Source organism: Lissotriton vulgaris, chromosome 8, assembly GCF_964263255.1.
Source record: "Lissotriton vulgaris chromosome 8, aLisVul1.2, whole genome shotgun sequence".
NCBI classification, from domain to species: domain Eukaryota; kingdom Metazoa; phylum Chordata; class Amphibia; order Caudata; family Salamandridae; genus Lissotriton; species Lissotriton vulgaris.
The window spans coordinates 57,742,368-57,768,873 of record NC_141696.1 but is presented as its reverse complement, the minus strand read 5'-3'; the positions used below and the strand labels follow the sequence as shown (position 1 = coordinate 57,768,873).

The 26,506-nt window shown below is 48.8% G+C and overlaps 1 protein-coding gene across 2 annotated transcripts in view; it reads right to left on the bottom strand.

Annotated features, from left to right (window-relative positions):
* TRIM3 (tripartite motif containing 3) overlaps positions 1-26,506 on the bottom strand; it is a 288,298-nt gene that overhangs the window by 103,253 nt on the left and 158,539 nt on the right. For both annotated transcript variants that reach the window (XM_086933707.1, XM_086933708.1), the window contains exons 3-4: positions 9,599-9,833; positions 7,028-7,179 (exon numbers count right to left, since the gene is read on the bottom strand). In XM_086933707.1, coding sequence (XP_086789833.1) covers positions 7,028-7,179; positions 9,599-9,833 — 387 coding nt within the window. The remainder of the gene's footprint in view (positions 1-7,027; positions 7,180-9,598; positions 9,834-26,506) is intronic.

Here is a 26,506-nt window from a genome sequence, read left to right as displayed (position 1 = left end):
GCCATATGCAAATCAGGCTGACCCTGTGCCTCATGGGAACAGTCCAGCCCGAACTGCCAAGCCATGTCTTCCCTGGACCGAAAACAAGCACCCTGGGACCGGTTTCGGATTCATAATCCTCTTCAGCCAGGCTATCTTGAATCCAGTGGCAAAGTGAGCAAATGACCCACGTCTAGGCATACTTAGGGCGAACAAAGCGATACCAAAGGAAATGATGGACGAAAGAGGAGCAGAGGCTGACATCAGAGAATCAGGACCAGAGGCTGTGAGAGGCAGACATCAGAGAAAGAGGAGCAGAGGCCGTGAGAGGCAGACACCAGAGAAAGAGGAGCGGAGGCTGAGAGAGGCAGACACCAGAGAAAGAGGAGCAGAGGCCGTGAGAGGCAGACACCAGAGAAAGAAGAGCAGAGGCCGTGAGAGGCAGACACCAGAGAAAGAGGAGCAGAGGCCGTGAGAGGCAGACACCAGAGAAAGAGGAGCAGAGGCTGACATCAGAGAAAGAGGAGCAGAGGCCGTGAGAGGCAGACACCAGAGAAAGAGGAGCGGAGGCTGAGAGAGGCAGACACCAGAGAAAGAGGAGCAGAGGCCGTGAGAGGCAGACACCAGAGAAAGAAGAGCAGAGGCCGTGAGAGGCAGACACCAGAGAAAGAGGAGCAGAGGCCGTGAGAGGCAGACACCAGAGAAAGAGGAGCAGAGGCCGTGAGAGGCAGACACCAGAGAAAGAGGAGCAGAGGCCGTGAGAGGCAGACACCAGAGAAAGAGGAGCAGAGGCCGTGAGAGGCAGACACCAGAGAAAGAGGAGCGGAGGCTGAGAGAGGCAGACACCAGAGAAAGAAGAGCAGAGGCTGAGAGAGGCAGACACCAGAGAAAGAGGAGCAGAGGCCGTGAGAGGCAGACACCAGAGAAAGAGGAGCAGAGGCCGTGAGAGGCAGACACCAGAGAAAGAGGAGCAGAGGCCGTGAGAGGCAGACACCAGAGAAAGAGGAGCGGAGGCTGAGAGAGGCAGACACCAGAGAAAGAAGAGCAGAGGCTGAGAGAGGCAGACACCAGAGAAAGAGGAGCAGAGGCCGTGAGAGGCAGACACCAGAGAAAGAGGAGCAGAGGCCGTGAGAGGCAGACACCAGAGAAAGAAGAGCAGAGGCTGTGAGACTTAGGGGCCAGAGGATGAGAGATCAGGAAACAGAGGAAGGAACAGAGACTGAGAGAAGGCACCAGAAGGAGGGACGGTTGGGTTTCGAGAGCAGACAAGAGGAAGAGCAGACTGCGAGATCAGACATCAGAGAGGGGGGCAGCAGATGTAAACTTTAGGGAGCACAGAGAGGTGCAGAAGCTGTGAGATTTAGGGGTCACTGTCAAGAGGATGAGCGATCATACAACAGAGAAGGGGGGGCAGCAGCTGTAATATTCGGGGAGCACCAGGGCTTTAAGTGGGCCGGGTCTCACAGGTGCTGAGCACCAGCAGTTTTTTTAAAGGAGACCTTGAAACGGGTCCCTATCGGGCTCTGTTTTGTGCCCTGGCACAGGGGGTCAGTTTTTTCCAGACTGCAGTGACAGAAGGCACATCAATGTGCGTGTGCTCATACTGCTCACTTCTCACTAGTGGAGAAGTTATGACGTCATGCCAAAGGAGCGTTGTAGGGGAAGGGAAATCCTTTAGAGAGTCATTTTCTCTCTGGTTTTCCTTCTCTTTTTGGAACTCGGGAGCAGCAACATTGCCCTGGTGTCACCAGGGCTTCAAGTGAAAGCTTTTTCAATATTATATACAAGTTGCTGCTTATTTATATTATAGAACTAACAACCAATGACAAGGCCAATAGTCCTGACTTGTTGTAGGTATGATGTTACGTGTATCATGTCTAGACACAATGACAGAAAAAAGAAATTACAAGTTGGGCGGCACACTACGCTGAGCACAGGTTTTTAGTTTACATGTTTCTAAGCCACGTCCTTAATTACATTGGCCACGCCCCCTTGAGAGACTCCCCCCCCACCCCACACACAGTTTTTTTAATCCCACTTAAAGCCCTGCAGGGGCGGTTGTAGGCTCATGGCGGCCCTGGGCAGGGAGCGTAGGTAGGTGGCCCTGGAAGAGGGGGTCCTGGCGGGGCAGTGCGCTGAGGCCAGTGAAGAGGGGGGGGTCAGGGTGTTTGGAAGTGGAACAGAGCCGGAGGCCGCCAAATCCCTGCCTGGGGCCGCCAAGCAAATATGTATCCAATCTCAGAGGATTATTATATTAAGGATATATATTGGTGTGGTGGCCCCTGGGGTTTGGTGGCCCTGTGCAGGTGCACAGCTTGCACATGCCTAAGGCCGCCCCTGAGCCCTGGGAGCACGGCGAAGAACAGAGGCTTTGAGATTCAGGAGTCACTCAAGAGGATGAGGGATCACACACCAGAGAAGGGGGGCAGCAGCTGTAAGATTCAAGGGGCGCAGAGAGAGGAGCAGAAGCTGTGAGATTTAGGGGTCACTGTCAGTGGATCAAACAACATCAAAGGGGGCAGCAACTGGAAAATTCAGGGAGCACGGTGAGAACCAGAGGCTGTGAGATTTAGGGGTCACTGTCAGTGGATCAAACAACATCAAAGGGGGCAGCAACTGGAAAATTCAGGGAGCACGGTGAGAACCAGAGGCTGTGAGATTTAGGGGGTCATTGTTATGGGATGCGAAGTGGTACAACAGAGAAGGGGCAGCAGCTGCAATATTCAGGGGCTGAGTGAAGAGCAGAGGCTGTGAGCTGTGTCGTCTTTGGATTTTTGAGGCTCTGAGCAAGGTGTATTTTTGGCCCCATGCTCATAACAACTTTGAATTTTCGTACCCACTTTGTGCTAATTGCAGCACAAAACAGTTGAAATAGGAACCCACAAATCCTTAAGATGAGGCTGGACAAAGAGAGACAGAGGTAGGAGAAGAGGAAGAAAGGTCAGATTCTAGAATAGACATAACGTGCATTTGTAAAGCACAAGTTCACCCATGCACTGAGTAACATATTTATTATTACCCAACTCAATGGTATCGACCTCAGAAGGATGAAAGGCTGAGTGGAACCTCCAGGATTTGGACCTGTGACCATGAGGTCGAACACAGGCCCTTACAGTGGACGCATCAGCCCACTACGCCACGAGAACTTGAGAGAGATAAGGTTTCCATTCTCAGGGGGGGGCTCTTGTTATGGGGCAATTTTCCATTCTGCGCATACCTTGAAACGCCTCTGGCTGTGAGATTCAGGCAGAGGAGGAGACTGCGGGCTGTGAGACACAGAGAAGGCGCTGCATGCCACCAGAGGGGGGCCCCACGGCGGGTGGGCAGATCCAGAGCCCATGGTAAACATGTCCTCCAGGCGGTACCCTGCTGTTCCCCCTGCCCGTGATGCACTGCGCCTCAGGTGGTGTGGAGGGGGCACAGAACCACGGCGCCAGAGAGACCTGCCCGCCCGGGCATCTCACCAGGTGAGACTCACGTGTGCTGCAGGCGCGTGGCTGCCCCCGCTCTGCGCTCCCCCCGCAGGAGGCTCGCAGACTGCCCCCCCCCCCCCCGCACCCCCTCTGCAGTCACCGAGCCTCCGTGTGATGCCCCCTCCCATGCGGCGCCAACGCTGCCCGGTTATTTTTAGGATGAAGATGCTGTTGCTGCTGCAGCAGACCGGTTGTCATGGTAACTGCTGGAGATTTATGTGCCACATTTTGACCAATCAGGAGCCTGCCCTCTCTTGGCAGTGTCCCGGAGATTTGAGATTTTCATCTCTATAAAATGCTGCCCACCAGGGATGGCGTCGAGCGATGTCACCTCGGTGCACAGGGCGGGCACAGGGGCGTGTGAGCTCGGAGGGGGCCGATGGCTCTTTTAGGTTTGAGGGTACGGACCCCTCTGCGGGCAAAAGCAATTCAACACAAACAAGCAAAATCATTGGGATGGATACATTTCCTTGTACAGCTAGAAGTGCAACCCAGGTCATCTCTGGGCGCTACCTATATGGGCAGAGAGTCACATATTGATGTGAGTGGTGAAGGTGCAATTTAAGCCCGCCTCTTCCGGTCCAAGTGTGGAACTGTTCACCACCACCAGCCAGACAGAACCTTTATTTCCTGAAGCAACAAAACAAGAGAAATCTTGTTTCTGCCATTGGAACCAACCAACCTGGGTTCTAAACCCGCCTACCCCGCTGTATTGTAGTTGTGTGATCTTGGGCAGAGCGCACTGCCTCCCTGGCTACAGTTTGCTGATGTCCACAGGCAGAGCAGAGTGTCGGACAGGTGGCTCGTATTAGGGACTATATAAACACACGGCCTTTGCCAGGATGGTGCCACCCTTTGGGCTGCACTGGTTGGCCGACAATGGGTCTGTGCTTTGACGCATGAAGCAGGTGTCAGGAGGGAGCAGTTAAGCATGCTCAATGTCCCAGGCTTTGTGGGCCCTAAGGCAAGCTAGAGTAAGGGGTCCCTCGTCACCTGCTTGGGTAGTAGACAACAGTCGTAACTGGGCCGAAAAAGCCATGTGCCTGGGTGCCACTGCACCTGTTGCACCATTGAAAGCTACGTCCTGAATGTGCTGCGAACCACATCCATGCCACTGGGGGGAGGTGGCTATAATGTTATCAACCACAGAGTCTAATAAGCCATAAAAAGGAGAGGTTTGTGTATGGCGCCCATTTCAACTTTGTTACTTCCTTCAAGCTGCTCTCAGATAGGAGGACTAAGGGTAGAGGCACAGTGAAGTATTTGCCTAGGATCATACCATTTGAAGCTGGCATTCGATGCCACAGGGCTATGATTATTACATTGTGCTCACAATTTCTTAACCCCTTAACTGCTGAGGCTTTTTCAACACAGCACTGAGCACTTTTTGGCTATTTGGGATACTTTCCGTTTAGACCGCCATACTTTGCCTTTTATTCAAACATTCTGGGGATTATAAAGGTACTCAGGGTTTATGGATTGAGAAAATAGGAAAAATATGGCTTTATTTTGTGTTTGGTTTTTTAGGTTAAAATAGGGGGAAAGTACTCCACAAAAAAGTGTCTGGCTTATTTTTTTGTAAAAATTGCATCAACACAAGGTTTGCTGTGCTAGAATCACCATCTTCTCAGCTTTCAGGTACAAGCAGGGCTGAATAAAAAACAAATGTAACCATAGTTTTGGCACTTTTCGAAGAGACAGCCCATTTTTCCTATTTTTTTGTGCTTTCAACTAGCTTCCAGTTTGTGGTGGAAACAAGTGTGAAACCAACTGGTGATCTCACAAAGCTATATATTTCTGAGAAGTAGACAACATTTTGAACTTAGCAAGAGTCATTTTTGCATATCCCTCAAAGATTTGTCAAATAAATTAAATGCTAAAATAAAAAATATATTGAAACGTGGTAGGACAAAATGCCAATTTTCAATAACATATTTATCTATAACTTATTGTCATGATGGCCGATTTACAAAAGCAATGTACCATTACGTCAGCTAGACCCTTCTGGGTTTCTGTGTTGTCCAAGAACCCAGGGTACACAGAGCCAACAACTGAACTGCACCTTCCAATGGTTTTTAATTGTGTACCGAGTATAGAGTATTTCATATGGTAAAATACAAAGAGTGAAAAACGTATGTATTTCTGAAATGTACTCCTAATACTGAGAGTAGCAGTGGTTATTTGTACAACTCTGAATTTGTGGGTACCCATATTAGAATGTGATTCAGAGGGCCTTTTTCAACATGTCTTTTTTTTTGCACACTGTCTTAAACATGGTAGGCCTTGCACCTGCGACAAGAAACGGCCCAAAACAGAACATGGACACATCACATTTTTTCACTGAAAACGGACCCTTTTTTGCAAAGTGTGCAAAGTTGTGGATTTTGGGTCCTCGCTCAGTCGGCACCTAGGAATGCTACCAAACCTGCAAATTTTTTTAAACTGGAATCTTGCGGGAGGAATACAGGGTGGGGTTACTTGCATGGCCCTTACCAGGTTTTCTTATCCAGAAACAGTTGCAAATCTCAAACTTTCGCTAAAAACATACTTTTTCTTCACATTTCTGTGAAGAAAAGCTCCAGACTCTGGAGAGCCACACATTTTGTACCACCCAGCATTCACCCAAGTCTCCTGATAAAAATGGTGCAGCACTTGTGAGAGTGAGCCTGACGCCGAGAGGAAAGGGACGAAAATGTGATGTGGAGACACCAGCATTCTGTGTCCAAAGAAAGACCTGATTTGGCAATGGGGAGAAGCTGTGCTATTTGGGCCCAGGCTCAGCAGCCACCAAGTGAAAAATACCACACCCAGATATTTCTGGAAACTAGACAACTGAGTGAGTCCTGGTTGGTGTGCCTTGCATGGATCCCACAACATTTTCTTAGCCACAAACCTGAAACTTCGCCTAAAATCACGCATTTTCTTTGTATTTCTGTGACGTAAACTTCCAGAAACCACAGGGAGCCGCAAAATTCCAAACACCCAGCCTTACCCCCTTGTCCGGACAAAAAACGCTACCACACTTTGTGGCTGGGCCAGTGCCCACAGCAGGCATGCATCAAACTAGGGCAAGGGGTGGCCACCGTGCCCCGGCCCAAACATCAGAGCTACCCCTATTGACGATTTCTCTGTGATGCATTGTGGGGCCTTTTGTAACACAAGCCCTAGGCTCAGCCACACAAAGTGGGGTAGTACATTTGTATTAGAAAAAGTGGGAAACGCTGGGTGGTAGGAATTTTGTGAGTGAAATACAATTGTGAAAGTCTTTTAGTATAATTTTAGAACAAATCTCAGGTTAGTGTATGGGTTAAAATATTTTAAACAAATTAAATTAGGAGACAAGTTTGACAAGATACTTTTAAGAACCTCTTATTTTTAAGCAAATACTGAACAACAAACGCTAGGACCCCACCTGCCCCACTCACAGCAGATAACTTTACAGACCATTCAGATTGCCCACCCTCTCGGGAACTGCACCTAGCTCCACAGACCATGTCACAGATGCACCTTCTCAAAAAAGCACCTGCTCCGGCATGTTCTGCTTCTCACAAAGCCCCATCCTCGGCTCACAGTACCTGCTCTTAACTGCATCCAGCTGGTTTTTCAGAGATGCCTTGTGCTGCTCCACCACGTCCTTCAGTGGTACCGTGACGTGTTCCCGGTGCTCCCCCTCGGTGCACTCATGGCACATGGCGGTCTCACAAGAGCCACAGTAAAACTCCATCATCTGCAGAAGGAAGAATGGACACAACTGTCAGAGCCAGCTCAAGGCGTAGGCTGTCTCCACAGGGTCTGACCGCAGCAAGAGCATCACACCTCCTCCAAGGCAGGGTGCTGCGGTACATGGCCTTGGTGCTACGATACATGGCCTTGGTGATGCGGTACATGATCTTAGTGCTGCGGCACAAGGCCTTGGTGCTGCGGCACATGGCCTTGGTGCTACAGTATACGATCTTAGTGCTGCGGTACATACATGGCCTTGGTGCTGCGGCACATGGCCGTGGTGCTGCGGCACATGGCCGTGGTGCTGCGGCACATGGCCCTGGTGCTGCGGCACATGGCCCTGGTGCTGCGGCACATGGCCCTGGTGCTGCGGCACATGGCCCTGGTGCTGCGGCACATGGCCCTGGTGCTGCGGCACATGACCCTGGTGCTGCGGCACATGACCCTGGTGCTGCGGCACATGACCCTGGTGCTGCGGCACATGACCCTGGTGCTGCGGCACATGGCCTTGGTGCTGCGGCACTTGGCCTTGGTGCTGCGGCACATGGCCTTGGTGCAGCGGCACATGGCCTTGGTGCAGCGGCACATGGCCTTGGTGCAGCGGCACATGGCCGTGGTGCAGCGGCACATGGCCTTGGTGCAGCGGCACATGGCCTTGGTGCAGCGGCACATGGCCTTAGTGCAGCGGCACATGGCCTTAGTGCTGCAGGCCCAGCACCAAGTGCCACTCCATGACCTCAAAGGCATAAACAAAACTCACCAACCTCAGTGAAATTGCTCACATTTAGCCTACACTTGCTATTTTGTTTCATAAATGTTCCAAAAATGTCAGGGACACAAATGGTAGTGATTTCTAAAAAAAATAAATATTGAAAAATAATCTGCAAATTAATTCCTAAAATGTTGTTTAATATTAGACTTTATAGGTCTATTATCCAAACTCCAGTTTTGGTCGGAGAAGGGGGGGTGGTGGGGGTAATCCTAAAAATACCCAAATATGTACATACATAGATGAGCTCTGGGGCAGCGACCTTCATCGATTGATCTGTTAAATTATTAATTGCACTGATTATTACATTGTGATTCACAGCGCCATGGAGTAATGAGTCGGTCCACTTCAGCCATTAGCTGCACTCAATCGGAGTGACTGCTATTTTTTCCTGTGCACATGCCAACATCCACCAACAAATTAGTGCACTTGAACCTTAGGGGTCATGAGTCAATCTCTCCTTTAATTGACTTTTTTTATTTTGCCTTTGGAAATTATTTTTGTTGGCTTTGCCAATGGTTGTCTTTGGCAAGAAGCCAGAAGCTTCCCAAGCACTTTACTTGCCGCTCACGTTTCCCAGAGCTTTTTACCAGTTTTCTTTGAGCGTTCAACAATGCTTGTCTTGGTTCTGCCAATTCTTTTTTCTGTGCAGGTCCAAGAGCCCCTCCATGCACTGTTGCACAGTCACGGAGCCCCCCTTTTGCCCCTTGCACTGTATGGTACCATATGTACGTACTGCTTTAATGGCAAGCCATCTTCCAATGGTATAACAATTACTAATCATTGGTTTACCATTCCAAGATGGCTGCCGCAATACTTTAGAAAACATCACCCCTTTTGGTAGGCTGAAGCAATGACGAATGTACGCCAAAAACATTGTAAGGTGGTAACCAGTGTTTGCGCAAGCATGCATGACCAACCATCTTTCATTGGTTTCTGTACATTTATCACTGGTTTAGCCTGTCAACAAGGCAGGCACATTGCTTCTAATATGTCATATACTTTAAAGCATGCCAAAATCATTCTTCCTTGGCTGTTAGGTTTCAATAAGCATTGGCAAAGCTAAGAGCCGAGCCATACGTTGCAACATTATTATTATTATTATTATTATTGCATTTATTGAGCGCACAGCTACCCGGATGTTTCCCGGCGCTTGCCTTGGGAACCCGTCCTGGCTTTTCCCTGTGAGATAGCCCCTACAGGGCATCCCCAAGGTGAAAGCCAGGCATCCCGCCGCAGGGGGGCCGTTGTGGAGATTAAGCAAGCTTAATGCCCAGAGTTGCAGAGTGAGAACCCATGATTAGAGCAGGCACCGAAGCGAGAATTATCGAGTCCGTGGACATTTGAGCTCAAGACCCTGCCGCGTCGGGAATTGAACCCTGGTCCCGGGTCTGACCTCAGCTTCCGGGTCTGCCTGCTCTACACTGTGAGCCACACTTCTCCACACTAAAGGACATGGCCTATTGGCTTCCAGTACTTTGCTCCATCTATCACATCAATTATGACTACAAAAAAATGCATAACAAGCTATCTGTGGTGTCGCCGCATCCTTCCCCAGGGGGCACGTCGATAAGAGTAAAAGAGCTGAGTGCTCACAAATTCTGATGCTACAATCAGGGAAAACTGTTTTATCAGTTACAATATTTGCACCTACCTTGCCTTCGTGGTTGGGACAGGAGAGTGGCTTCCCCGAGACTGCGCTGACTGAATCCATCATGGCGGAGTCCTCGCGGTTGCACTCAGGGTTGCGTTGCAGAACCTCCATGAGATTGGTGATGAAGAAGTTATTCTGTAGAGCAGCCACTCCCTTCTCGGGCAGGATGGAGGTCTGACGGCACACAGGGCAGGACAGGGTTAAACTCTGGGGCGGGATATAGTTCTGGAGACACCTGGGACGGAACAGCCACAACAAGAGGATAAGAAGGAATTCCTACGATGGAGCAAGGATGAGTCATGCAGATCTGGGGGGATGACAGCATGAGCCGGGGGAACACCCCATTAGCAAAGGAACACTAGAGGGCGCTACAGCGCAGTGGGGGAGGGGGGTAAGTCTGCTAGGGAGACCATGCGAGCCAAAGGTGGACCGCTGGAGAGCAAAATGGTGCAAAAGGTGGCAAGCAAGAAGAAGCTGGGTGATGGGGCAGTAACAGCGGCTGCTGTGGGATGGAGGGGAAGAGGGTGGAAACAAGGGGACACACAATGAAAGGACAGGGGTGAGATGGATGGACATGACAAGGAAGAAGGGAGAAGACATGAGTGAAAGATCAAGCAGCAATGGTTTAAAAATGTGCAAAAGGAAGAAGACATGATGAACTGCAAACAAGCATGCTAAATATTCTTAGGGGACCCTGTGCAGAGCTCAATCTGAAAACTATCTTTAGCACCAGGGTACTTTTCAACACCCAAAACGAACGCCGCCTTCTCCCGTTGGGAGCCCTCGTCAGCACCCAAAGCGAACCCCACAGTCTGCCATTGGGTGCCCGCTTCAGCACCCAGACCGAATCCCACCTTCCCAGTTGAGAGCCCTCTTCAGCACCAAACTGAATCCCACTTTATCCCATTAGGAGCCCTCCTCAACACCGAAAGGGAACCAGATGCCCCCCGTTGGGAGCTTTCTATTGCATTTATCCGTGAAACTACTTATTATTATTGGAGACTTGTTCCCAAATAAACCTGAACTTCAATTTCTAAGCTGCAGAGTTGTATAGCCTAGGATTGTCCTCTGTCCCATCATCAACCTTCTTCAGCGGCCAGCAGGAGCCCTCCCTCGTCCATTTTCAGCTTTCGATATCACCCGTCTAGAGTCCATGCTGGTCTGTTCAAAGCTTTTCATGGTCGTCACGAAGAAGCTCATTCTTATGTGTTTGCAGACTGTGGGCACAGACTATCACTGTACTTCTAAGACCCTCCCGCCATAAAATCAAAGCAGCAGTTCCTCCAACAGGGCACACAAACTCAGCATAGTTCGCAGAGGAGGGCTGCCCTGCAGGTCATGCAAACGACAGGTCCTGCTAACAATAATGTGTGTGTAGAGTGCTCGACAAAGTCTAGCAGTTGAGCAGCTGATAAAGGAGGTGGAGTTTCATCCCTCAAGGCAGGAGTAGAGATTGCATTGATAGAGTAAGAATGAAAGCCGGAGCAGTCCTTCCTATGTCACACATACCAGCTGTACCACGAACAAACCTTGTGGCCGTTAAGAGCTAGGACCAACACCCACGGAACACACAAGAAATCTAGGGATCATCCTAGAAGACAAGCTCAACATGACAGCTCAAGTCAATGCAGTGTGCACCTCTTGCTTCCTCACCCTACGCATGCTCAAAGGTCCGTCACGCAAGCACTCAACACCAGCAGGCTAGACTTTGGCAACACACTCTACACCAGAATCTCCAAACAACTCCTACACAGGCTCTGGACCATCCAGAAACCGCTTCAAGACTCAAACTCGACCTTCCACGCCCCACCCACATCACACCCCACTTCAAGAAGCTTCACCAGCTCCCCATTCACAAGAACAGCCAATTCCAACTTTTCATGCACACAATCAAAGCCCTACACAACACATGACCAGAATAGCTGAACAGCTGCATACACTTTCACCAACCCACTAGACACCTACCTTCTGACTCACTCGCACAGTCCCTGAATTTGCGAAAGCAAAACTGGATCTCTCTCATTCGTCTCCAACACACCCAAGGCATGGAACGACCTCCCTCAGAAGATCAGAGCCTCCTCCTCACTTCTTGAGATCCGTAAGAAGCTAAAGACCTGGCTCTTCGTATAAGCACTTTGGGGACTACACACCTACACACTTGCCCAAGTGCCTGGATACCTTCTTGTGTGATTAGTGCACTATACAAATCAATATAACATAACAGAGGCTTCTCAAGAGGTCGGTTTCAGTAAATGGTGGATACATTTTACAAGACTGCGAGTACATGTCATCTCTTGTAAATATTGCCTGTTATGTACCGCTTAATTTGAGCCAGTGGTTTCCAGTGCTCAGCACCGGCACTTAATTGTCAACACCAGGACTTACGCCAGTGCGTCACAAGATGGCGCTGGTTGTCTAGTTTAGAGATCAGCACAAGAACATTTATTAATTCAATGCATATTAAAAATGACTAATACCGGTCACCCAAGGAATTCTCATTGCTTTGGGGGCCAGGGATAGTCTGAATTGTCAAACTTGTAGGAGTAGGACGGTCAGTAGTTGTGCTGGCACTGTAATTGGCGGTGCTAGCTGGAGTGGCCTCCTGATAAGGGCCCTTGCACTTTTTATTTTACAAATCAGGCACCGTCTGTTATGTAAAAGGACAGCTGTTTGATCATGTAGGACATGGGTGAGGTGTGGTTCATCTATATACTAGTTTTAGAGAATGGCTTAGATGTTCTTGTTTGTAAATCTGCTTCTTTCTTTCATTCTATTCTTCCCTTATGAAGGCAGAAATGACTATTTCACTAAGACCATTTTATCAAAATATTTTGTCTGGAGCTATTCCAGATACTGTGCTAATATAGCCCATGTTGGGCCTGCTGCTCTGATGTCCTGGCCCTTGTTATTGTTAGAGACAAATCCCTTTCCAAGAATGCTAGCACCAGTATGTAACGGAGAAGACTACCAGCAGCAGCTCATGGCTTCGCTCAGATTAGTATCCCTGAGTACAAGGCCTCAATTCCCCATAAAGCGTAAACCGATTCCATCTTCGCTACACTCTAAAGACAATGACATGGCTTCCCTGAAAGAAACACACTCACTTGAAGCAGCCAGACACCATAGGGTTATTGTGTTACCCACATTGTTACATTCCCGTCCACTCACAAAGATAAAGGACCACTCTACTGCCCAAACCAGAACTCTCATTCGAGCTCCCAATTAAAGGCAAAATAAACAGCAAATGGACAACTTTAATTTCAATTTATGGCGCCAATGAATATAGGAAATGGTTTTAGGATGTTGATCATTTCTCTGCAACAGCCAATTTTTTATTGGGATGTAATTACAGAACATGATTTTGATACCGCTCTTGATCTGTCTTGCTATTGTTGCTCTGCACAATATACAACCAGAGAAACCCCTACACCGTTATCTTAGAAAATTTACGACTATGACCAAATAAATATATGAAACACTGACTGGACTATACATTTTACTCAAACATCCCGCTATAGTTACCCAGGAAATGTAGGAGATACAAGGGGGTTTCCTTTAATACAAGCTCAATGTTACTTCATGTATATTGCATCACAAGTAATAAGCTTGGCACCACTACCTCCCTTAGCATAGAACCCTGACTTCTATCAAGGTACGTCTGACGATGATGGTAAATCATGGACCTACTATAGCGTAGAGCCCTGCCTTCGATCAAGGTCTGTCTGACGAGGTTGGTAAATCATAGACATCCTATAGCGTAGAACCCTGCCTTCGATCAAGGTCTGTCTGATGATGATGGTAAATCATGGACCTCCTAAAGCGTAGAGCCCTGCCTTCGATCAAGGTCTGTCTGACTATGATGGTAAATCAAGGACCTCCTAAAGCGTAGAGCCCTGCCTTCGATCAAGGTCTGTCTGACGATGATGGTAAATCAAGGACCTCCTATAGCGTAGAGCCCTGCCTTCGATCAAGGTCTGTCTGACGATGTTGGTAAATCATGGACATCCTATAGCGTAGAGCCCTGCCTTCGATCAAGGTCTGTCTGACGAGGTTGGTAAATCATAGACATCTTATAGCGTAGAGCCCTGCCTTCGATCAAGGTCTGTCTGACGATGATGGTAAATCAAGGACCTCCTATAGCGTAGAGCCCTGCCTTCGATCAAGGTCTGTCTGACGATGATGGTAAATCAAGGGCCTCCTATAGCGTAGAGCCCTGCCTTCGATCAAGGTCTGTCTGACGATGTTGGTAAATCATGGACATCCTATAGCGTAGAGCCCTGCCTTCGATCAAGGTCTGTCTGACGATGATGGTAAATCAAGGACCTCCTATAGCGTAGAGCCCTGCCTTCGATCAAGGTCTGTCTGACGATGATGGTAAATCATGGACATCCTATAGCGTAGAGCCCTGCCTTCGATCAAGGTCTGTCTGACGATGATGGTAAATCAAGGACCTCCTATAGCTTACAGCCCTGCCTTCGATCAAGGTCTGTCTGACGATGTTGGTAAATCATAGACATCCTATAGCGTAGAACCCTGCCTTCGATCAAGGTCTGTCTGACGATGATGGTAAATCATGGACATCCTATAGCTTAGAGCCCTGCCTTCGATCAAGGTCTGTCTGCCGATGATGGTAAATCATGGACCTACTACAGCGTAGAGCTTGGACTTCTATCAAGGTCTGTCACAGAAACGTGATGGCCCTTTGATGTGGGTCACCTGTATGGAAAGGGGAGGATTAGGTATCCCAAGTCCTATAATAGTCCAGGAGGACTTTCGCTTACTCCAGCTTCCAGGGATCTAACATTTATAGAAGGCTTCTTCCGGAAAGGTAAAGCTAGAAAAGATGCATCCTTGCTTTACAGAGCGCTTACTTCCATCAAAAATTCACAGAAACTAAAAACACCTGAGACAAGTGGGAAAAAGACTTGGAATTATATGAAGACATATGGTGTATTAATTGGACACTAGCATTCAAAATGGCAATACATTTAAAATGTATAGAAACCACGTCTGCGACACTAACACAATGGTAGAAGACACCAGTGTGTTTGAAGGACATGCATGAAGGATCTGATGCATGTGGGCAAAAAGTACCCTTGCACACACGTGATGGTCATACCTAAAGTAAAGTTTTATGGAATGAGTGATAAAACACAGAAGTCAACAATTTCAGATCTCTCACTTGACCCTTTAATCCTCATGTCTGGGAAAGCTGGTAACATGGGTGAAACCCCTCCGCTAGAGCCGTCCTGCAATATTTGAGCTCCTCTGTGCCAGGCTTGGTGTGGCCTTATTATGGGAAGCTCTCTGCCCTTCCCCCAAACCATATGGTGCACTAAACACTAGCGCAAACCAGCAACTCTCCGTCTTTGTGTCTGACGGACATCTGAAATAGAATTAGGGCTTCTGTTTTTATGGTATTTATTTTACTTTTATATCTGTCTTAATCCACATTTATTTTTCCCCAATTTTATTAGTGTCATCCATATTTATTTTGTGTTTTATGAACACATGAAGCTGTACATAGTATATTTCTACATTTGTTTCACTAATAAATACATAACTGTACTTTGGTGCCTGTCTAGTTTCAGCACAATAAGCAGCCGAATAGAAGAAAACACTCCAGTGAAAACATCAGCAGCTTAGTGCACACAAGAGCACATGTAACACGAGGTAAGGAAATTAGATCCTTTTTAGGTCTCACCCTGGCGAAAGCGCGCTCTCGCCGCAAGAACTATAGCTGTCGGCTCAGCTGACAACGAGTGGAGACAAGAGCTGGCCACGTGCACATTGAGGAGCATGGCAGAGTCGGATTCCAATGCGCGCCTTGGGATTGGGTCGTGCGCGTCGACGCACGCCTTGGGATTTGGTCGCGCGTGTGAACTTGTACTGTGGCTTTAGTCAGCGTGCGTGGGAAGGGCAGCGGGGAGCAGGGGGAGCCTGCAGAGGGGCGCGCGGCGCCGATAAACAGGCAGGCTTCGTCCCGGAATGAGTTCCGTCAGCAGGAAGCTGCGCCGCGAGAAGGGAGAGGCTGAGCAGAGGCGCGCAGGAGGAGCAGCAGACCCTGGCGAGAGACCCCCAGGGCCCGGTGTGAGACCCCCCCAGGCCCGGTGTGAGACCCCCCCCCACCACAGCCTCCCGGTGCCAGCCGTCCCCGGAGGGGATGCGAGAGGAGCAGCAGGAGCCGCGGGCTGGCTGTGAACGTGGCGAGCCGCCAAGTTGCAACTCTGCCTGCAGGGCCGGGCGAGCGTGAGCCGCTGTGTTTTTCTGCTGGTCTCTGTTTTTATGGGGTGAACAGCGGGGTTTGTACATTTACACACAAAGCAAATTTATAGAACTTTGCACGGGTCTTAGCAGTTTGGATTCAAGGTTATTTTTGAAGCCGCTAAGTCGCATTTTGGGGACAAGAACCGGGCGTTACCGCTGCTTGGAAGCCTCAGCCCTGGAGTGCTCTGTGCGGGTGAGAGGCTGCGGGGAGCGCAGGCTGATGAGGAGGGATGCTCGGGGGTCACGGGGTCTGTGTCTGTGGGGTTTGAAGCAGCCCAGGAGTGAGGGTGAGAGCCAGGCCGGAGCAGGGGCAGTGGGCCGCGGATGCCACTCTGCAGACACTGGACCTGCGTATGCTGCCCAGGGATGGGGCAGATGAGGAGGGAAGCTTTGGGGGGCTGCTCAGGGAGCAGGCAGTGGGTCTCTGAAGCTTCCCTGGGCAAGCCGCTGGGTCAGTGGGCAATGGCCTCGACCCCCCACCCCACCATGCTGCCCAAAGATGTGTCTCGGGGGGTCACTTGGGTTGTGTAGGGGTGAGGCTCCGGGGGGGTGTTCACTTAGGTTGTGCAGGGGGGGGGTCACTTGGGTTGTGCGGGGGGGTCACTTGGGTTGTGCAGGGGGGTCGCTTGGGTTGTGCAGGGGGGTCGCTTGGGTTGTGCAGGGGTGAGGATCTGGGGGGGTCACTTGGATTGTGCAGGGGTGAGGCTCCAGGCCCACCGTATTGTCGCGAACACCCAACCTCAAGGACGCATTGAAATAATGCAATATCCGGGAGCTCGTGGGCCTGCTTTCCTTCAAAGGTGCACATTGCTCGTCGCGTAGCATTTCTTCCTCTTCAGTCCTCTGTACTGGTTTTCCAAGCCTATGCTTCCAGTATAAATTCCAGTGGTGGCGGTGTTTTGCGTCGCTGTCTCCCAGCTGTCAATTGGCCCGTAGCCTGGAGTTAACCTAATGTCAGTCGTGGCTTTGTGGACGACCACAATTTTGGGTTTATTCTTTCAATAAGAAAATGCCAGACTAAATGTCCCAGAATACAACTGGCTAAAATGCAGGGTTGGGCTAAAGGGGTCACACATTACCTTTTCTCCCCCCTGAATAACTGAGTGTGGGGTGGACTTTATGGGGCGCTGGTGGTTGGTTTTTTACCTGAATTTTGGATAGCCCTGCGGCTGTATGTATGTATGTATATTTTGCAACTATGACATTCCTCGCTTGTGAGCACTCCTCTCCGCCTCCCGCTCTGTGCACCTCTGCGCCTTCCTATTCATTCCTCTGTGCACCTGTACACCCGTCTACTTCGTGCTGTGCGCATCCATGTGCCTCCCCATCCCCACTTACACCTCTCAGCTTCTCTTGTGTGCATCCCTCTTCCTCCCTGTGCCCCGCGTTTATGCGTACCTCTGCGCTTCCATTGTTTCATGTGTGCACGTCCCTGCTTCCTTGTGTGTGCACACCTCTATCCCTTCTCTCTTTGTGCATGCCTCTGTCATAAGAACGGACGTGGTACAGGTAGGCTGTTTTTTATTTATTTATTAGTTTTCACTTTTATATAGCGCAAACTTTACCCGCAGGTATCAGAGCGCTTTAAATCAGCATGCTTATAACAGGCAAGACTAGCACTCTATATTACTGCCAACTTAGCTTAGCATAAGCAACAGCTAACCATTCACAAACAATGTTTATATACCAATTGCAAATTAAAAAAAATTCATGCAAAGCATCGTCATTTACAATGCCAGTAACTCAAACTTTAATGCTGCGAGACCTATTGCATTGCACATGCTTGTTATGAATCTGTGCGGGTGTTGGCCTGGGAGTCCTGAATGACAACAAGGTGATTCATGGAAAAAAGACCAATTTTCTTTTTCTGTTTTCTGTCTGTAAAAATCAGTAAAAACAGAACTCTAGCAGCCTTAAGTATAATCAGATGTGGGTGCACTTCCAAACGTGTGTTATCGCGGATCTTGGCGTGAAGAGATCAGGGCGGATCCAATCTGAACTGATCAGATCAGGTCTCTTGAGAGAACATGGCTTCCAACAGACGCGCCGGAAACAGATGTTTTACAATCTCCTACACTTCTTCTAGTTAACTAGTTCTTTTTTGTGCCTCATATGTGTTTCTTTCTGCAGCAAATGCTGATTACTGTATACACCCAGTCTGTAATAATTAGCTAGAAATCATTCCTATACTTTGCGCTCTGCCACTGTCCATCTCCCTTTCTCTGCTATCTCATACATTTTCTGTTTCTTATATGAAACCAAAAATAAAGTGGTTAAAAAAGGGAAAGTCAAAATAAGCCGTGGTTCCGTGAAACGTCAGAGCCACAAGAAGAACTTGCATTCACGTTGGTAGGTGAGCTAAATAAGAAGCTAGTGGTATTAACTGAAATTTGAACTTAGCAATGCAGTTTTTCCTACATTTTTTATGATCTCTATTGTTTTCAGTAAATACAAAGCAATAACATGATGAGAGTGCGACACAGCCTCCCCTGTCCCCCATCGCAACCTTACTGCTCAGCGCTGGTAACAAAGAATAAACCGGTTCTACCTGAAGCCTCTTCACCTCTCACCCTTCACTCTTGTTCCAGTCATATCAGATTCAGGGTGCATCTTGCACGTGTAATTTCCAGTCTGAGATATTTCTCCACTTAACACCCTTTCTATCTATTTTAAATATATTTCCTCTGCTTGGGTCAATTCTTCCACATCAATCAACCAATTTTTAGGCCTGACTAGAGACAGCTTTAGCTATCATAATAACCTCAAATAATAACAAAAAAAAAAAAGGAATTAGAAAAATAATCGATATAGATATATATATATATATATATATATATATATATATATATATATATATATATATATATGTTACGAAACGGCGTTCCAAAGCGTGCACTCAGGTCCAATAAAAACAGCACACGCGTGAAGTCCAAATTGTAGAGTTCATTTACGCCATAAGCCCAACATAACATTGGGCTTATGGCGTAAATAAACCCTACAATATATATATATTTATATATATATATATATATATATATATATATATATATATATATATATATATATATATTCAGCTTCTCGTCTCTTTTCTCTTCCCAAAAAAGACAAAACACTCGCGGGGGAGAGTCTATGATTTTATTCAGACTCTCAAACGCACCAGACGCGTTTCGGCATTTGCCTTCCTCGGTGGTCGACTGTCTCTTTTGTGCTGCGAGAGATGGCGTGTTGCCTCATCAGATGTGCACATCCCTCTTACAGGTGCTCTCTAGTGCCAGGAAAGGTGGGCCAGTGCTTTCTTTGCCAATTTTTTTCTCTCCATTATTACCATATTTTATTTTTTTTGACATCCTTGTTTGTTTAAAATACATCTTCCGTTGGCAGAAATTATAGTGATTCAAAGACAATTGTAACTTTTGTTGTGTCAGGAGGATTTATATATTTTCATGTGATATGCATTAACCCTTTCTGTGCTGATGATGGCTTCCAGTTGTCATGAGTCAAGGTGGGGGTGTGCTGATGACGGCTGAGAGCCATCATGACCATGCCCGCGATCGGAATGTCCAGCACCGGCATAGAATTCCAGCCGCAGCCAAGGTATTAAAACTAAAAAGGATTTCCATGCCTCTTTCAAGCACACTTCCAATAGGAAACGTACCTACTGTTCTGTTAAAATCATATATCATTCTTTTTTCAAAACATTTTTTATGTAGGACGCATGTGGGTCTCCATGTTTATTCAGAGTCATATTTAATTTAAATTTTTGTGGTATATGCTTTAAATTTAAAAAAAACAACCATTGCACCTTTTTGCAAGGCAAGTCCTAATGGCTATGCTAATGCTCGTCTATTGGTGAGTTTGGATTCCTCTGGTTTATGGCTTGTTATCTAGATAGGGTCATTTCTAATCCTACAGCATGCTTTTTAATTTTAATCTAAAATGTTAGATTATGCAGGCACTCTCATCCACGTGTTTTTTTAGTACTCCCACTTACTCCAAGTTCTCAAAACGGCTCTGAAAACATTTGTTCTGAACCCATGAGCTGTCCTTGCAAAACCCTCACCAAAACACCCTAGACCAGGAGAAAAGGGTGTTATAAACAAACTGTTTTTATTTTATTAACATCATCTTAGAACCCGAAATTGGGGACTGGCCCACGCAGAGTGACTAATCTAGGGGAATGCCATATTGTGCACATTATTTTTGCAAGAAATGTCATGGAAATACTGCAAAATGACTCTTTAATTAATTTCTGCCGGGATCTTTTGTGACTTTCTGATGAGGGAATACATTGTATGAAGAAGTTATGTGAGATACTGGCCAGAGAGACTAGTTCGAGCAGGAAATGCTTCTCCCGAGACACTTGCTGCAGACACGAGTCTCTCATGGCTAGAGAGTATTGTATAGACACACAGGTGTTGACAGAAATCTGTATCTACTCTATAGCCCACTAAAGGTTAGCAACATGTTTGAAACAGCTCTCTGGATGCACGGTTAGCACCGGACACCTCTTTCCCCTCATTTTCACTGTTTTCTCTTTGATTTCCCCCAGTTTTTGAGTGCCTTCTCCTTGCTTGCCCCATGTTTCCATTGATTGAACAGATCACCACGAAGCAGTTGGCAACTCCGACGCCTTCAGACTGTCACTGGTGATTTGACGCGTTTTATAAATCCATGATTGATTGATAGGTACATAGCTATAGGTGCATTAATCCCTTGCATGCGCTGCGAATTTCCGCGCTGTGCGGGTCATTTACATAGTGGGTGGGATTCGGACGCCCTCCCGGCCGTCGTGAGCACACGCCCACCGTGACTCATGACGGCCGGGGGTCATCAAGAGCATGCATGGGGTTAAAAGTGTCAATATTTTTGGGAGGTTTATAGATGCACAGGACCTGATAACACCTTTGAAGAATGTGAGAGACACTCAGCACGCCTTTGGAAGAGATATTGGAAACACCTTTAAGAAACCACACAGATTTTGGTTTAGCGGACGACTGACCCCCAGACCCACCAGTATAACCCATTTCGCTGCCTGCAACAACACCACAGTCGCTACTCAATCTCCCCTCCCCTTGTAGATCGGAGAAGCGGTAAGAACCACACAATGGCCTGTCGGGAATCTCAAGCATGGAGATTTAAGCACTTTTACAAACTACTGAGTGAGTCAGGCACCAAAGGTTCAAGGTGGTGGACGGTGACTTTTCTTCCTTCACCTGGTTCGAACTCACACCTTATGCTGTAGAGACATTCCCAAAGCAAAAGACACACAATATGATGGACGGAATGTGGAACCAATCAAACATTCACCCCCAGCCAAGAGATCTGGTTTAAATCCATCATTCTTTTGCTCACCATGACACCCCAGCCATATGCAAATCAGTCTTGACCCTGCTCCTCATGGCGACAGCCCAGCCCGAACTGGCAGACCAAGGCTTCCCTGCAGCCAAAGGGAACTACCGTGGTTACACTTTGTGTGGTAATGTTGGGGCATGGCTATGCCTACCGGGCACTGAGCACAGACACCCTGTAGCCAGTACACGCTGGGCATGGCCTGTATGTTTGCTGCATTAGCACAGGGTACAGTCTGCACTACTGCCCTGTCTACAGTACAAAGTGCACACTGGACACAAGGCATGACCAGTGTTTATCTCCATTAGATCCTAATACACATATATAAAGATATTGGAACTTGCATTTTAAATGCGTCAAATCGGACTGAAGTTATCGTCTAAAACAGCAGACCTCCTCAAACGCTTTGCTGATTGTTGCCTGCTCACCCATGCATCTGTTTGGCCCACCCATGCTGCTTCTCGGCCCTTCGCAGACCCAGAGACTTGGAGCCGGGCCTGCAACCTCCCCAACACTCTCTGCTCCCTTGCAAAGGCTGCCAAGGATGGGTCTCCTGGCAAGAACCCAGCTGTGAACTCAGCGCAGCTTGGAAGGCACTCCTAACCTCAAACCTCCTGCGAACAGAGGAGCAAGGAGCTCCCAGGGCAGCAAGCAGCAAGCAGCAAGGAGCCTCACTGCCACGGGAGCGACGGGGGAGGTAAGCAGAAAGGGTGTAAGGGTGAAGGTGCATGCATCACTACATCTAGGAAAGGGCAGGAGTGGGTACCTGACCAGTGCGTAGACAATAACAACAAGACATTACAAGACAGAAGAAGGTTGGGGGGGGGGGTGTAAAGAGCAGGGCCAGCGACAGCAGACACTGAGCAGACGCCACCAGCAGGAGGTGTCACACCCAGGGAGCAGCACGCACAGAAGGGGGAAGCACAGTACAAGCATGCAACACGCAAGCTACGCAAAGGAGACTTTGGGCAGCCAGGCCTGGCCAGAGCCAGGAAACGGAGCAGTAAATTACACCTCCTAAGGCTTCACCCTGCACTGGTAAGAATACCTTGACCAGAGACGACAGAATAAAGACAAGCTGGAGACCGCATAGGTGTGCATGGGGAGCTAAGGAGTGTGTGTCTGACTGTTCCCCCTCAGGGGCTGGAAACAAAAAGGCACAACAGAAGGCACTTTGAGCCCTCGTTCTTTTAGGTCCCTCCTAGTCAGCGCGCATCCACTGCTCTAGGAGGACCTTTAGCCATCGGTCTTCACTTTTCAAGTACTGCACTCGTGCTTGTGGTGGCATCCACCTTGCAGGAGCGAGCAGCGGCACGCCACAAGCACGAGTGCAGTACTTGAAAAGTGAAGACTGCTCTCCCAAGTGCGTGCACCACTCGCGGGCTCCCCTCCTGCTCCTCCTCTCTCTCACAACCTCTCCGCTTCACGGCACCGCGCTCATGTTTCATGAAGTGCGGCCACTCACTCGCACCGCCCTCTCAGTCTCCTCTTTGCTCGCGCACTCTATGCTAATGCTTGTTGTTCTTCTTATTAACCCCTTCGATGCTCATGACGAACGATGGGAATCAATAATTTTCAGCGCACTGGGGAAATCTGCACCGCACCGATGGTGTTAAGGAAAAGGAGTGGGGGAAAGGAACTGATATCACCCAAACCTTCACCAGTGACGCAGCGCAACAATAGGCTTTTACCAAAATAGAAATGTTGTGTATAACCCTGTTCCCCCTGCCAGCCCCCCCACGCATCCCCCCGCCCCCATCAGACATCTCTGTCATCTGAGTTTTTTTACCCAGGAAGCCCCTAAGGCAGGTCAGTTCACAGTGTTGCTCTCTTCCCCGGTCTTCTCTCCCTTTCATGATCGGCTGTGCGACATAGACTGCGGTCTGTACCAGGTCTGAGTAGGGCGACCAACCGTCCGTAAATTTCACGGACTGTCCGTTAATTGGAAGTCAAGCCCGTTGTCCGTGACAAACACTCTTAAGGAGGCTTTTTGTCCGTAATTTGGGGGTTGACAGCAACCTGCACTGCTCACCTCTAAGAAGCCTCAGAGTTCTGATAGCTCCCTACTGGGGCCACCTCGCACTCCTCTGTGCTCAAGAGCAGCCCCTCCCGAGCCTCTCACATACTGTGATGAACCCATTGTTCTTCTGTCTGCCGGCTGACTGTGGTATACAGAATGACAATGGGCCAGTCTGGACAATTAAGGCATGTGGTGGGCCTCAAGGCAAGGAAAAAAAAATGTAACGCATTAGATGGAAGTAACTTTGTCCAGTTACTTTAAAATATACAAGCATATGCAATCCGTCACGCATTTGTACAAGTTAGAGCTTTTGGCATTGAAAATAAAAATGTTTACCTAATATAAACTTATTTTGACTTGCACTTATGTTGGTTGTCTATTTACTTATAATAATTGTGCGATCTCCTCAGATGTATCTTTAAAACTTACCTTTTGTCCCAAAGTTTTGTCCTCAATTTTGACCTTCTGCCCTGAATTTGTGTCCTGAATTTTGACCTTTTGTCCTGAATTTTCACACTGTCCTGAATTTGCACCCATGCCAGTTGGTCACCCTAGGTCTGAGTCTCACGGTTTGTGTTCCTCGACCAGGCTCCTCTCTTCAGAAAAGCTCCTCTGCCGGTCCTTTGGTCTCGAATCTTCTCTGTTGTTCGGGTGGTGACAACGTTCTCTCCAATGACTCGGGTCTTGAAAGGTCTGCGCTCTCTGAATCCACTGTAATTCGTGCTCATGATGCAATGACGTGAGCATGCTTTGCCAAATAGTTTTCATGCCACCCGAAGGCAAGTGAATATTTTGTTGATGTCTAATTTCAGACAGCTGGTGGAAGGTGCAATTAGGCTATGATGAGAAAGGATGTCAATCACTGCTCCTAAGGGCGAACAGAGGCCTCTTAAACTAGCATTGGCATAGCCAATAGGTCTCGCCTTTGGGGCCTGCTGAAGAACTAAATACTTATAAGGTCCCAAAGATGAGACCTATTGCCTATGCAAATGCTTGTTTCCTAAAGACTGAGATCTGACTTTCAAGGGACAGGGTTGGGGCAACTTCCAGCCACTGTGATGCTGGCACTGAGGCATATAAACAAGATCAGGAGCACACAGAGGAAAATAAAACCTTGCTTTTGGTTGCTGTAGACGCTTTAAGTGTGCAGGGTATGCCCAGAGCTCATGCGTAAGTAGGTCAGAACTGGTCTGGTTTGCTTGTGTGCCAATACACAGGGGTTCTGGCCTGGCACTTCAAGCAGGACTATTCCTATAGCAGCAGGACCAAGAATGGCTTGCATATGGCTGATCTCTGACTAGAGTGCCATAGTGGGTGAAAAATTATAGACTGGATTGTTCTCCTGAGTGACCGCCAGTGGCTGAGATACATTCAAGCATTCTCTCCGTCTGCTTGTTTCTTGCGAGATCGCAGGAGTGCCGCAAACAGGGTGGGACACGACACTCCAGAGTAAAAAATATAAATTGATACTTGTATAGCGCACTACTCAACCGCAAGGGTCTCAAGGCGCTTGTACGAATACCGCTGTGGAACCCATCCTGGCTTTCCCTGTGAGGTGTCCACTCCTGGGCACCCCCAAGGTGGAGGCCAGGCATCCTTAGCGTTGTGGATGCCGTTGTGGAGATTAAGCAAGCTATTGCCCAGAGTTGCAGAGTGGGACTCCATGATTGGAATAGGCACCGAGGTGAGAATTATCAGGTCTGTGGAATTTTTGAGCCCAAGACCCGCCGAGGCGGGGAATTGAACCCTGGTCCCGGGCTAGACCTCTGCATCAGGGTCTGCCGCTCTAACCATTGAGCCACACTTCTCCACAGAGTACCGCAGACCACAGCCATCCTTGGGCTATATCCACTTCATAGCCACATCCCCCACTGCCTTGGACAACCGTGCCCTGCAAGTAGAAAGAAAAGACAAGTGAGAGACAGCTGAATGAGGCTGCTTCCGGGGGCCCTGCACTCCCTGTGAGGCTTTGCTTTCTCTTGTATCCATGCACTCCCTGGGAGGCTTTGCTTCTGGGACCCCTGCACTGCCTGGGAGGCTTTGCTTCTGGGGCCTCTGGGGCCACTGCACTCCCTGGGAGGCTTTGCTTCCGGGGCCCCTGCACTCCCTGGGAGTCCCTTTCTCACTGCTCCATCAGAATTCAAGCAAGCCGGGCCGAAGACGGCTGAAATGCCAGAAACCGGTCCCCGGTAGCTTGTCTCCTTTCTGGTAAAGAATTGGCTTGGTAGTTTAGTCTGCCCTGTTCCCATGATGCACTGGGCCAGGGACAGACTGATTTGCATATAGCCAGGTTCTGAGCTGGGATGGGGCAGTGAGATAAATAACGGTGATGGATCAAGCCCTGATCTTTGGACTGGGTAAGAGTGGTCTGCTTAATTCAGACACTCTGTTCATCACCACCCCCTTTTCTGAATCGTTTTTGGCCACTATAGGTGTGGCAGGGTATACTCAGACACGAGTCCCTTTCTCACTGCTCCATCAGGATTCAAGCAAGCCGGGCCGAAGACGGCTGAAATGCCAGAAACCGGTCCCCGGTAGCTTGTCTCCTTTCTGGTAAAGAATTGGCTTGGTAGTTTAGTCTGCCCTGTTCCCATGATGCACTGGGCCAGGGACAGACTGATTTGCATATAGCCAGGTTCTGAGCTGGGATGGGGCAGTGAGATAAATAACGGTGATGGATCAAGCCCTGATCTTTGGACTGGGTAAGAGTGGTCTGCTTAATTCAGACACTCTGTTCATCACCACCCCCTTTTCTGAATCGTTATATCCACTTCATAGCCACATCCCCCACTGCCTTGGACAACCGTGCCCTGCAAGTAGAAAGAAAAGACAAGTGAGAGACAGCTGAATGAGGCTGCTTCCGGGGGCCCTGCACTCCCTGTGAGGCTTTGCTTTCTCTTGTATCCATGCACTCCCTGGGAGGCTTTGCTTCTGGGGCCCTGCACTCCCTGGGAGGCTTTGCTTCTGGGGCCCCTGCACTGCCTGGGAGGCTTTGCTTCTGGGGCCTCTGGGGCCACTGCACTCCCTGGGAGGCTTTGCTTCCGGGGCCCCTGTACTTCCTGGGAGGCGCTGCTTCCTCTGGTGCCCATGCACTCCCTGGAAGGCTTTGCTTCTGGGGCACATGCACTCCCTGGGAGGCTTTGCTTCCGGGGCCCCTGCACTCCCTGGGAGGCTTTGCTTCCAGGGCCCCTGCACTCCTTGGGAGGCTTTGCTTCCAGGGCCCCTGCACTCCCTGGGAGGCTTTGCTTCCAGGGCCCCTGCACTCCCTGGGA